Source organism: Hypanus sabinus, chromosome 1, assembly GCF_030144855.1.
Source record: "Hypanus sabinus isolate sHypSab1 chromosome 1, sHypSab1.hap1, whole genome shotgun sequence".
Taxonomy (NCBI): domain Eukaryota; kingdom Metazoa; phylum Chordata; class Chondrichthyes; order Myliobatiformes; family Dasyatidae; genus Hypanus; species Hypanus sabinus.
The window spans coordinates 106,785,961-106,799,641 of NC_082706.1; the positions used below are offsets into that span (position 1 = coordinate 106,785,961).

Sequence of the window (13,681 nt, forward strand, 5' to 3'; positions counted from 1 at the left end):
GATCAATGGAGTAAAATTTATTATTTAGTTAATAATTTATCTATCTGAGCACATCACTCCCTAATTCAGCTTAAGATAGTACACAGGGCGCATACATCAAAAGATAAACTAGCGCGTATTTTTTCTAATATAAGCCCCACCTGTGACAGATGCAACACTGAGGTGGCTACTTTAACTCATATGTTTTGGTCCTGTGTAAAATTAAATAATTTTTGGAGGGATGTTTTTAGAACGTTATCAAAAGTCATAGGTGTGGACTTACAACCTAATTCACTTACGACAATCTTTGGGATTATTCCAGAGGAAACAGGAAGTGTTCCTGCTTCCGCTCAACATGTGATAACCTTTTCAACTTTATTGGCTAGGACAGCTATCTTGTTATACTGGAAAGATTCTAATCTACATACTGTTTTTAACTGGCTCTCCTCCATTATGTCCTGTTTAAGTTTAGAGAAAATTAGAAGCCTGACGTTTGACACATCTTTTAATTTTGAGCAAGCCTGGCAACCTTTTATTCAATATTTTCATATGAACTATTTTTTTTTCTCTTTTTTTTCCTGGTAAAATTTTGTTTTCTTCTTTCTTTTTTTCTCCCTCTTTATCCATGAAGGTTCACTGACCAGAAGGACGTTTTCTTTTTTCTTTTCTAATTTTATCCTCAAATGGACTGCTCAGTCTCTTTTTTTTAGTTTTAGGTTAGTTTTGTGGGTTTTTTTTCTCTTTATTATAAAAATTTCCAGTCTTTTTTTTGTATGAATTGCCAAGAGGAGTGGTTCCTTGTTTATACACAATAGCTTAATATTATATTTATATGACTTTGACAGTATATATCCCTTTTGTTGTTTGTATATTTTTTGTATTATGTATTTGATATAACTTCTCCCCTGATTTGTATCTATTCATTTTTTTGTTTAAAAATCAATAAAAAAAAGATTGAAAATGAAAAAAAAAATGAACTGAGTCATTCATAGGATAGGGTGGAATTTGCTAAATGTGTTAAAAAAAATTCCCTTAATCAATATACCGAGGACCCTAATAGAGAGTGTACAACACTAGGCCACTTCTTTGGGAACAAGGCAGACCAAGTAACTCAGTGTCAGTCAGGGTACAGTGGCCATCATTATGTTCATTTTTAAATAGTTATAAAGAAAGATGGGACTCGCCCACTAGTCAAGATCCTAAAAATGGGGCAGGGTCTATTTTAGAGGCACTACGCAGCATCTTGCACAGATTGATTAGGCAGGTTCAAAGCTCAAAGTCAAATTAGATTTATTATCAAAGTACATATTTGTCACCATATAAAACCCTGAGATTCATTTTCTTGTGGGCATATTCAATTGGTGAGACTATTTGTAGGTAAAGAAATGACTGTCAAGTGGGAGGCTTTCAAACAAGTGATTTAAATAATCCAGGGCAGCATATTCCCATTAAGGTGAAAGGCAAGGCTGGCAAGTTTAGGGAATCCTGTCTGATGAGGGATATTGAGGGTCTGATCAGAAAAAAGGAGGCATTAATGTAAGCAATTGGGAAGAAATGAGTCCCTTGATGTGTATAAGACATAGGAAAACAGTAGAGGGAACATCAGAAGGGCAAGAGATCTGGCAGACAAGGTTAAAAGCATTCTGAAGATTCACAAGTGAAAAGGTGGCTACTGACAGAATAAATCCTCTTAAAGAACAGCATGGCCATCTGCTATGTATGGAGCCACAGGAAAAGGAAGATACTTAATTAATGCTTCTCAGTTTTTTACCGTGAGAAAATGGTAGATGATAAGAAAAACAGTGAAATGAATGATAATATCTTGGACCACATAAGAATGACCAGGCAAGAGGTGCTGGTGGCCCTAAAGTGTATTAAGGTGGATAAATCCGTAAGGCCCGAGTGCATCCTTGGACCTCATGGGGAGCTCAGAGGTCCTTGCAGTAATATTTGCTTCATCTTTAGCCAAAGGTGAAATTTGGGAAGACTGGAGGGGGATGAGGATGCTAATATTGTACCAATATTTCAGAAAAGCTGCAAGGATAATACAACTGCCACTTGATCACATTAGATGGCCTATGTTTGTATTTGCTTGAGTTTAGGAGACTGGGGGGGCGGGGGATACAATAGAAATTTACAAAATGCTGACAGGATGCAGAGAGAGTAGTTCCCCTGGCTGAGTCTGTGTCTTGGGTTCAAAGGACAAGCAACTTAGGGCTGTAATAAAGAGCAATTTAGTTACTCAGAGTGATGGACTATGTGGAGGCTAAGTTGCTGAATATAAGGCCTATACCAGTACTGTACTTCTAGACGTAAAAGGAGTCAAAGGCCCTGGGGAAAGCAAGAATATGATCGTACTTAATCATACTGAATGGCAGAGCAGGTTTGATGGACAAATAGGCAGCTCCTGCATTATCTGAAAAATATCCAAGGAACCTTCACTGCTCTTTGAGCAAATGTGTTCCAAAGGTTGTTCAAAAGCTTTCAAATGTGGAGGAATTTATTCTCTCAGTGGGTCATGAACTATAGGAATTCTCTGTCTCACAGCTGTGGAGACTGACAGGAATTTAAACCACTACAAGTCAAAGGACTCAGGAAAAGAGCAGGCAATAGCATTGAGGCCCACAGTGGCTTAGCCATGACCTTACTGAATGACAGAGTAGATGTAAAGGGGTGCTCCTTTTTCTTAATTTTCACAATATCGAAAACTGCTTTATCCATCTCAAATGGGTGACCCTTCTCCCAGGTTTTAAACAACAATCCCTTCTTTCTCTCACAATAGGAAACATAATCCCCACATCCCCTAAAGATCTAATGTTTCAATTAAGTCTCCCCTCTTACTTTTAAACTCAGCAGATACAAGCATAAAGAGAGTTAAATTTAGTACATTAAACACCCAGTTCTTGCATTAATTATTAAATTCTGTTTGTTGTGAACCTAAGGCCATATGTCTGGGCTGTGCAGCACAACAGGAAATAATGTCAGTTTGTGCAATTCAGCAAGAACACATCCCAGCAGTGTGGTGTCAGGGACTTTGAATTCAAATGCTATTTGTATACACATTTCAGAACAGTCTGTCACCAGGTGCAAACAGACGCATGGAAAACATCTGCATTAAGAACTCTTGTGACACAAATAGTCCGTTAATGCAGGTTTGAGTACTGGGAATTATTCAACGGCTTAGTGCGGCTGGCAACTGACTTGCTGCTCAGCTTAGCAGTAAGGGATTCCCCAGACAATTTCAGGGCCAATAACAAAATTAAGGGAAACGTAAAATATCATTAAAAAAAAAATTGGGTAACATCTGTTGATTTAAGAAAGGATATCAATATGAAGCACAAGCTTATTTTCTCTCTGCACAGATGCTGCAAGTCTATCGGCATTTTTTATTTTAGTTTCATATTTCCACATTTGTGGTATTATGGGCTTCAGTCACCAAAAATGTCCACCATACTTGTTCCAAGGAAATAAATGCTTAGAGCCTTGGATGCGGATTCAAAGTATTATACTTGAATACAGTAAGTCAGGCAGGTGTAGAAAAAGATAGAAGGGCAAAGGAAAGAACAGCAGTGGGGTGGGATGCAACAAAGAGAACTTAAAAGTAAGAGCCCCCATCAATTCCATCCCAAGACAGAAGTGAAGAATGTTTCAGGAAAAGTGTCCATCTCCCTGAATAATGAAACCATGCAGCTCTTAGTCACTTTATCACTCACGGGCTAGAAGTTGAGCAAAACAAACAGGAGTCAACTGATGCACCATTTTCCACACCTGCTAATGTGCTGGATACTCGGTATCATTTCCTTCTTCAGAATCTACAAATAAAGAACAGTTTATTGTCAGCTTCCTGATCATAGGAACACATGGCATAGGAAGTTGCATTCTGGCCATCAGTACTCATGCAGCTGAAAGCTAGCTTCAGTACAGTTACCATTCAAGTCTGTGTCTGGAGTCAGATTGGATAAAACAGCAAGTTCCCTTCCATAAACAATAGCAGAGTTTTTTTTTAAATGACAATTCAATAGCGTTAAGGTAATCAATACTAACATGTTATCCCAGATTTTTTCAAAATTTTCCATGGCTACTGTGATGCAAGATGAACATCCCCCAAATCATCAGTCCAGGTTTTTATTTTACTGTTGTACCCAACATAAGATTGTCTACCTTTAATCAAAGTTCTCCAAGCAAAGAATTCTAAAGCTAATGCAAACTAAGCTACTTTTAAACAGATCTCAGTTTCTTTTTATTTATTAGCCAATACTTAAACAGTGTGAATTGTTTTTGTATCTCAGATCATTACATACATGTTTCCTCACCACTGACTGGCCTAGAATTTAAGGAATGATTTTAAAAAGGCATTGGTTTATAGATTGAACAAAAGCAAATCTATGCTAAATCTGTATAAAAACACTGTTTGAGCTCCAAATGAAGTATTATGGCAAATTCCAGACATTAAGAAGATTGTTAGAAACTAAGTGAGACTGTAGGAGACTTTTATTAGAATGGGGTCAGAAATGTGGGTCTTTGATAACATGGAGAATAAGGAAAAAAATCGGGATGTTCCTTAAAGCAAAATGTTCAGAGACAAATTTTAACAGAGCTTCAATGTTCAGAGTCTTTGAGTAAATAAGGAAATGTTTCCAGTGACAGAAGGTTCAGTAATCAAATTACTCAAGTTTTAGTTATCCGAACTGTGCTGTCTGCAATCTTAGCTGAAGTGGACTCAATTTTCTGCTGACAAATGGATAAATCCATGAAGTATGGGGAAACAGCAGGCAACTAAGACTAATTGAGCAGAATAATCAAGGAACAGGCACAAATGGTCTCCTATGCTATAATATTCCACCAAAATCAACTTAAATTTTTCTAGTAAAATATCTCAAATCTAAGCTTTTAGAATTTCGACACAGGAAACAGCAATCTAGCTGTATCTACCAATTACCTCAGCAGTCTTCCTGCAGCAAAGTGCAGAACATATCTCTGTAGATCTACTGCCCCCTAGCAGCCTTTCAAATGTTTCTACTGACTTGAAGGAACACGGCAGAAGGGGTTGCCAGAGAAAAATAGGTTTTTTAATTTTTTTTAAATTTCCATGCCATAAATTAAACATTTGTATCTTTACTGCCAGATTTTTAATGCTGTATTGGCAGGATAGAAGGCATAAGGGCAGAAGGAGGAGCGGGGCAAAAAGTGGGAGGAACAGAAATGGTGGGAGCAGAAAGAGGAGGAAGAGTGAGAGAAAAAGAAAGAGAAAAGTTAGTACATCTGGCTTCAAACTTGGTGAAGTAACTGTGGTCTGTCTCGAAACGGTATATCTCCTTGTACTCAACACCTGTAACACTGAAACCTTTACCCAGACAACAGTCAAGAGCCACAGCATATGGGAAACACTTGCTGTGGTTTAACCACAACTCTATAGAAATGAGCTACTATGGGAAACTAGCTCCGGTATCAGAGAATCAGTACCACAAAGGAGTCAATGCAAGTTTCAACCCTTTTCTGTATGAAATATTTGCAAGGTAGGGAATGTGGTAAACAGACTGGAGTCCTATCTAGTTGCAACAATTCTCAGAAGATCAAATGCCAATGTAAATATATCCTTCAGACACCATTAATCTGTCTACTTAACACTACCAGTCTAACTCAGGGAGGCAATTGATCCTTTTCAAAAATCAAACCTCATCAGCTACTACTACTATTAAGATCAGGAATCTAACAGATATCAGCACAAATATGCTGAAGGGCCAGTCACTGTAGAACAGCTGTTTAAAATGTGACAATCATATTGAGAATCAGCAGCAACTTCCCTTATGGCAGCAAGAACTGAACCCACTCTTAATGAGCATACTAGAAAGCAGAAATGTAAATTTTAACTGATGCACCATATGTTTTAAAGATACAACAAGCACTTACAAAATAAACTTCAACACTACTTTAAGATCAAAATTGCAGTGATAAATACAAATCTCAGGAAACAGCTCAACAAACTTTTGTTAATTAGGGAAATGATAGATTGCTATTTTCTGCTATTGGTCCAGAATACAAGTTATACTAATAAAAATATAAATTGGATATTTATGTATAAGATGGTTATTCTGGCTCATTCATTGAATATGTGCTCTTTAGGCCAACAGGTAGCGAGAGATCGCTGACGATACAGCAGCCAAAATCAACCCAAAAACACAATTATTCAATTTGCAGCATCCCCCATTTAGATTTCAGAAGTGGTTAAACATGATCATATTTGTAACCACTAATAATCCCACTGTTATTCTATAACTATAAAAAAAAACTTTATACACACATCTTTAACACATTGACTGGGACTACCCTACTGTAAAAGGATAGAATTTATCAAATGTGTTCAGGAAACTTCCCTTAATCAGTGCAAAGAAGTCCCAACTAGAGAGTGGACAATAGGGAATGGGATAGAGCAGGTGACAGAAGTTACTGTAGGGGAACACTATGCATCTAGTGGTCATAATGCCATTAGTTTCAAAGTAAGTATGGAAAAAGACCTGCTGTCCAGTCCACGAGTTGAGATTCTAAATGGGAGAAAAGCCAATTTTGATGGTATCAGAAAGGATCAGATAAGTGTGGATTGGGATGGGCTGTCTTATGGCAAAGGTGTACCTAGAAAGTGGGAGGCCTTCAAAAGTGAAATTTAGAGGGTACAAAGCTAACATGTGCCCATCTGAGTAAAAGGTAAAGGTAACAGGTTTAGGGAACCTTGGGTTTTCAAGAGATATTGAGGCCCTGGTTAATGGAGAAAAAGAGGTACATAATAGATATAGGCAGGTAGGAACAAATAAGGTGCTTATGGAGTATAAGAAATGCAAGTGAACACTTAAGAAAGAAATCAGGATGGCTAAAAGAGGGCATGACTCTGCCCTAGCAGACAAGTTGAAGAAGAATCCCAAGGGATTTTACAGGTGTGTCAAGAGCAAAAGGATCATAAGGGACAAAATTGGTCCTCTGAAGATCAGAATCGTAATCCACATGTGGAGCCAAAAAAGAAGGGGGAGATCTTAAATGAATTTTTGCGTCTGTATTTACTCAGGAGATAGACATACAGTCTATAAATGAGAGGTAAAGGAGCATCGACTTCATGTACGCTGTACAGATTACAGAGGAGATGGTGTTTGCTGCCTTGAGGCAAAAGCCTGACAAGGTGTTCCCTTGGATCCCATGGGAGGCAAGTGCAGAAAATGTAGGGATCCTAGCAGAGGTATTTAAATCATCCTCATTGACAGATTAGGTAATGAACATTGTTCCACTGTTCAAGAAACACTCTAAAGATAAACCAGAAAATGGTAGGTCAGTGAGCCTGACATCATTAGTGGGAAAGTTGCTGGAAGTTATTCTGAGGGATCAAATATATGAGTATTTGGATAGATATGGACTGATTAGAGATAGTTGACATGGCTTTGTGTGTGGTAGGTGGTGTCTAACAAATCTTAGAGTTTTTTGAAGAAGTTACTGGAAATGTTGATGAAGACAAGGCAGTGGATGTTGTCTACATGGACTTTAGCAAGACACTTGACAAGATCCCACATGGGAGGTTGGTCAAGAAGGTTCAGTCACTCAGCGTTCCAGATGAGGTAGTAAATTGGATTAGACATTGGCTTTGTGGGAGAAGCCAGAGAGTGGTAGTAGATGGCTGCCTTTCTGACTGGAGGTCTGAGACTAGTAATATGCCGCACGGATCGGTGCTGGGTACTTTGCTGTTTGTCATCTCCGTCAATGATCTGGATGATAATGTGGTAAACTTGTTCAGCAACTTTACAGATGACACCAAAATCGCGGGGGAGCAAGGGTGCAGTGGATAGCAAGGAAGACTATCAAAGCTTGCAGCAGAATCTGGGCCAACTAGAAAAATGGGTTGAAAACGGTATATGGAATTTAATGCAGACAAGTGTGAGGTGCTACACTTTGGAAGAACCAAATAGAGTAGTGCTTTACAGCAAAAGGAGCTGCGAATGCAGGTCCATAATTCATTGAAAGTGGCATCACACATAGATAGGGTCATAGAGAAAGCTTTTGGCACATTGGCCTTCATAAATCAATGTTTTGGGTACAAAAGTTGGGGTGTTATCTTGAAGTTGTGTACAACGCTGTTGAGGCTTAATCTGGAATATTGTGTGCAGTTTTGGTCACCTACCCACAGGAAAGATGCAAAGAAGGTTAAAAGAGTACAGAGAAGATTTACAAGGATGTTGCCAGGACTGGAGTTCATAAATTATAAGGAAAGATTGAATCCGTTAGAACTTTTGGAATGTAGAAGATGGAGGAGAGATTTGATGGAAGTATACAAAATTATAAGGAGAGTAGAGAGGGTAAATGCAAGCAGGATTTTTCCACTGAAGTTGGGTAGGACTCTAACTAGAGGTCATGGATTAAGGGTAAAAGGTGAAAAGTTTAAGGGAAATATCTCCACTCAGAGGGTCTTGAGAGTGTGGAACATGCTACCAGCATAAGCGGTGCTTTCAAGCTCAATTTCAAAGTTTAAGAAACGTTTGGATAGGTACATGGATGGTAAAGGTATAAAGGGCTATGGTCCTGGTGCAGATCAGTGAGAGTAGGCAGTTTAAATGGATTGGCATGGACTAGATGGGCCAAAGGGCCTGTTTTCTGTGTTGTACTTTTCTATGGCTCTGTGACCATGACAAGAAAACATCCTATGTTCTGTAAAATATACAGCAGCAGTGACAAAAACCATTACAGTGAAGGGCATGAATTGTATGTCTGCTGACGGGAGTGACAGTGCAATTTCTGGAGAAAGTATCACTTTGGCATTGAGACAATGTGAGAAACATGTGAGAAGAGTGCATGGGTAAAGGACATGACTGCTTCTGCTGTACGTCTCTAGTTGTTACCACGTGCACTGCCACTGGAACAACTGGCTTATCAACAGCTTATGTCTTTTGCTCCATGCCAGTAACATTAATGAAGGTTGATTCATGTAGGTGTACACTTCAATTATCAATACATACTTGGGCAGAATTTAATCAAATCTTGATATTCTTAATGCAATTAATGAACAGTAAAACACAATTTGTGGAATAGTTGCCATAAACATACCATTATTAGCCTATAAAGCCAAACACAATTAGACACGAACAACCTGCCCTGTGATTTTTACGAATTGCTTGGATGAGGAAATGGAAAGATGTGTAGTAAGCCTGTTAATGACAAAAAGGTTGGTGTTGTGGATAGTGTGGAATGCTGTAGGTTACAACTAGACATTGATAGTGTGCAGAGCTGGGAAGAAAAGTGGCAGATGGAGTTAAATCCAGAAAAGTGCAAAGTGATACTTTGGAAGGTTGAACTTGAAGGCACAGTATGGGTTAATGGCAGGATTCTTTACAGTATGGAGGAACAGAGGAATCTTAAGTTCCAATCCATAGAATCCTCAAAATTGCCACACAAGTTGATAGGATGGTTAAGAAAGCAAATGTTGTGTTGGCTTTCATTATTCATGGGATTGAGTTCAAAAACCTCAAGGTAATATTGCAGCTCTATAAAACTGGTAAGACTACACTTTGAGTATTATGTCCATTTCTGGTTGCCTCACTATAGGAAGGTAGTGAAAGCTTTAGAGAGGGTGCAGAGAGTATGTCTTATGAGGAAAGGTTGAGCGGCTAAGGAGAGGTAACTTGATAGAAGTGTATAAGGCGATCAGAGGCATTGAGTGAAGAACCAGTGCTTTTACCCCCAGGGCTGAAATGGCTAATGTGAGAGGGTATCATTTTAAGGGGATTGTTGGAAAGCACAGGGGCTTGTCAGCGATAGTGTTTTTTTTATCCCCACATACAAACAAACTTGGGTGTGTGGAACGTGCTGACAGGGGTGGTGATAGATGCAGATATATGAGGAACATCTAAGAGACTCTTGGATGAAAGAAAAATGGAGTGCTATGGGAAGGGTAATGTTAGTTTGATCTTGGAGTAGGTTAAAAGGGCAGCACAATATTGTGGGCTAAAGGGTCTGTACTGCACTGTACTGTTCTATGTTCTATCCTTCATCAAAACTCACCCACAACAGATTCCGGCGGAGAATAAAACTGGCCATCTGAGAGGGGGCCAGGTAGGATGAGAGGTGCATGTTCTGATACATCAGATACAGTAAAGACTCCTGGAACAGAACAAACTGAATTGAGATGATGGACTGGCAGAATAACTACATTTATAATCATGACCTTGGAAGTTGTAACTTGGCTTACTAACCCAGGAGGTACAGTCCTGTCTAAATACATTGCTAATTCAAAAATAATTCAGCAACAATAGAATTCATAAGAACAGGCAAAACAAATAGTCACATTGGTAATATTGTAAAGGTAATGTAAAATTTAGTACTGGGGATCTTCAGTTATCAGGACTTACAGGGGTAGTTTAGAAGTAAATGGAGAAAATGTACTAACTGTTTTCATCCTTTGCCTCTTGTGGCAAAACTTTAAAATCCAGGAACCAGGTCTCAATCCAGGCAAGTATGAAGGAGATTATTGGCAGCAAATAGGCAAAGGCTGATCCTTTTACCAAAAGCTAAAGTGAAAATAGATATGTTCAAGTTAAAGAAACTAGTTAAAGGCGGCAGTTTCAGTACAGATCTCTTCTAAAGAGGCTTGTTGTATGGTTGCTACATACCTTAGAAATGATAACCTTTGCAATTAGAAAGGCACTGGTAACGGCTGTTGTAATCTAGAACAGAAGTATTCCCAGTCACAATAGAGCACGAAGCTATGGGAGCTCAAACATTTCTGCACTTAATCCAAATATCCTTTCAACCCAGCATGCTTACAGCAAAAGGTAATTACCAATGCTAACACCCTGACTGTTTCCAGCATGTCCATGCTGCTCAATAGTCTATGCAGCAGGGAAACAAAGTGATAATCCAACAGATCATTATACTCATTAGGAGTCTGGAAGCAAAGTCTATAATTACCTAAGTAATGGATTTACATTAAAGTAAATACATGTCACGATATACAATTCTGGGATTCATTTCCTTGTGGGCACTCACAGTAAATAAAAAGAAACACAAAAGAATCAATGAAAGACTGCACACAAGATGGACAAATAACCAATGTGCACAAGACAACAAACTGTGCAAAGACAAAAAAAAACAAGAAATATTGAGGGTTCTTGAGAGTGAGTTCATAGGTTGTGGAAACAGGTCAGATGGTAAAAAGCAAAGCAGAAGAGAAATGCTCCCTACAATGAAGGGCCATAGCCTCATATTCAGATTACACACTTGTAAAAATATCTACTTTCCTGATTTGAAGAGTTGAGTTTCTGGTCCACATTTAATAGATGTCCAGACACTTTCCTATTACAAGAGGCAAGAACACTCACCGCAATTACCCACCAGTGTTGTAACCTGCAGAGGGCGTACGCAAAAACTAACATAAGGAATCGGAACACTGCCAGCAACTGCAAAGATAAAGAGAAGTAGATAAAGATTGCTCCAGGTTTAAAATATATTATTAAAAGCTTTCACGAGAATGAGAAAATCTACTCACAAAAATATCAAAGTAAGAACTGTGGAAATCATAGTGAATGACCTCATTGTTTAAACTACAAATTATGCCACCATCTACCTAGAAAACAAACAGATAATTGAATCAGTTTGGCAGTAGTTGACATTGAAACCAGGCTGGCAATTATTTTTAACAAGTTCAGATACACGGGAAAAAAACAACTCAAGGAAAGCCCAACTTATTAATAATTGGTGTAATAAAATGTATTCTGTTTGTGAGTTCTGAAGTGCGCCACTTTTAATGGCACATTGGCACAATATTGCTGAAAGCTTGAACTAGAGCTTTGTATCAAATGCTGTTCACATTGCTAACCTACTCTGATTGGAATACATGAAGAATACTGGCACTAACTTCAAAATTCAAGGTTACTATGCTCCAGACACACTTTCAGTGAACTAATATTTTAAACATTTTTAACTTTAAAAGGATTTTGGGGAAAGTGTAGAAATGTGCCCAACTCTTTCAGAAGATTTGCATTGATGTGATGAGTTGAATGATCCCCTTGCCTATATTTCAGGATTCTTCACAAACACATTGTCCAATTTTTAAAAAAATCTTCAGTAAATTAAATACCTCAACAAAAACAAAGGAAGAATTAGATTATATGGCCCCAAGCTTACTCTACTATTCTATAATATCATGGCTCTGTTCATTCAAAGTAAATTTATTATCAAAGTACACGTCTCCACTTGCTTGCATCATACACCAGGATGCTCTCTTCAGTTACCTGATGAGGTAACTGTGGCCTTTGGCAGGTGGTGCCCAACTCTTAACCTCTAGACACTCCAGTTGGCAGTTCAGCAGTGGTGGCCAAGTCACTGCCTATCTGCTCCTGACTTCCAGCTCAACTCCACTCCCCTACTCTATATTCAGCAAGAGGCCCTTTCTGCTTCCTCTCCCATTCTGAGAGCTGCTTGGTCTTTGATCTTTTCATCAAGACCCTGTGCAGACAGCATCCTCCAAACTGACCCTCTACAGCTGATCTCCATGGGGAATAGTTACATCTGTCATCCTTTGTCCCTGTACTTCAGGACCTTCCTCTCATGGTACTGTGAGCTCCTCCAGGGTGGGGTTTTCTTATCTTCGGTGGACCACAGTATGATGTCTGGTCGAATTGTGGTTTCCACCACCTCCGGGAACAGCAGATTCCTCCTCATATCGAACCTCATCTCCCATGATTTAGTAGTTTGCAGCAGATTGGATTTATGCCTCTTTGATATGACTGGCCTGGCCCTCTCCTTGATGAAGATGACTACCCTGTTTGCCTCTTTGCCGGTTGGTCTCTTTTTACACCTCTCCTGCTCCAGTGTATCAGCAACAGGCAGCAGGATCTTGTCATGGCACCACCTTTACTGTCCTGACAGTGTGTTCCAGTGAGCCCCACGGACCACAAAGCTTGCAGTTAGGCTCCTCTCTCAGCCACCATATGTGCAACTAGAATGGTGTAGGGACCAAGGAGGGAAATTCAGAAGGGTTCCAGTCTCCAAAGCTCTGCCCAAGTGATCTTGCGCTTGGGAAGATCCCATTTTGTCCAGGCACCCTGTGACCCCCAATGTCACTGCCTTCCATCCTCACAGTTCATGCAACCCCAGGATTCATATTCCAGTGAGCATATGCAATAGATTCAAAATAGAATAATAACCACAACAGAACCAATGAAAAACTGGACTAACTGGGCATTCAGCCAATGTGCAAAAGAGCCAGATTGTTGAGGGTAATAACTGCTGCTGAACCTGGTGGTGAGTCCCGAGGCTCCTGAACCACCTTCCTGATAGCAGCTGTGAGTGGTGAGGGTCCCTGTTCTCCTGTGACAATGCTCCGTGTAAATGTGCTCGGTGACGGGGAGAGCTTTACCTGTGATGGACTGGGCCATATCCACTATTTGGAAGATTTTCTGTTCATTTAGTACTTCCCGATATTTGTATTTTCTGATTACTTAGTATCCAAAATCTCTCTCTCAAACTCGAATAGGCGAAGATGATTCAGAAGATTCACAATCTACTGCAAAGAGAAATTTCTCATCCTAAATGGTTTACTCTGATGCCGAGACTTTGTCCCCATCATTTCTAGATCCCCCAGAAATCTCTCTGCATCTCCCAGGTCATTTCCTCAAAATCTTGTATGACTCAATCATTTTTTATTCTTCTGAACTCCAGAAAAAAAAACAAA

General features: G+C 39.2%; 1 protein-coding gene across 15 annotated transcripts in view; it reads right to left on the bottom strand.

Annotated features, from left to right (window-relative positions):
- The window catches only part of stard3nl (STARD3 N-terminal like), a 49,258-nt gene that overhangs the window by 21,521 nt on the left and 14,056 nt on the right, over nucleotides 1-13,681 (bottom strand). For 8 of the 15 annotated variants that reach the window (XR_009512920.1, XR_009512893.1, XR_009512902.1 and 5 more), the window contains exons 3-8: nucleotides 11,495-11,572; nucleotides 11,328-11,405; nucleotides 10,620-10,673; nucleotides 10,397-10,517; nucleotides 10,012-10,110; nucleotides 3,693-3,791 (exon numbers count right to left, since the gene is read on the bottom strand). Coding sequence is in view for 5 of the 15 variants with exons in the window: in XM_059973775.1 (XP_059829758.1) it covers nucleotides 3,751-3,791; nucleotides 10,012-10,110; nucleotides 10,397-10,517; nucleotides 10,620-10,673; nucleotides 11,328-11,405; nucleotides 11,495-11,572 (471 nt within the window). In the remaining 10 variants the exon portion in view is untranslated. The remainder of the gene's footprint in view (nucleotides 1-3,692; nucleotides 3,792-10,011; nucleotides 10,111-10,396; nucleotides 10,518-10,619; nucleotides 10,674-11,327; nucleotides 11,406-11,494; nucleotides 11,573-13,681) is intronic. The other 7 variants (XR_009512926.1, XR_009512927.1, XM_059973775.1 and 4 more) reach the window with 1 other exon arrangement.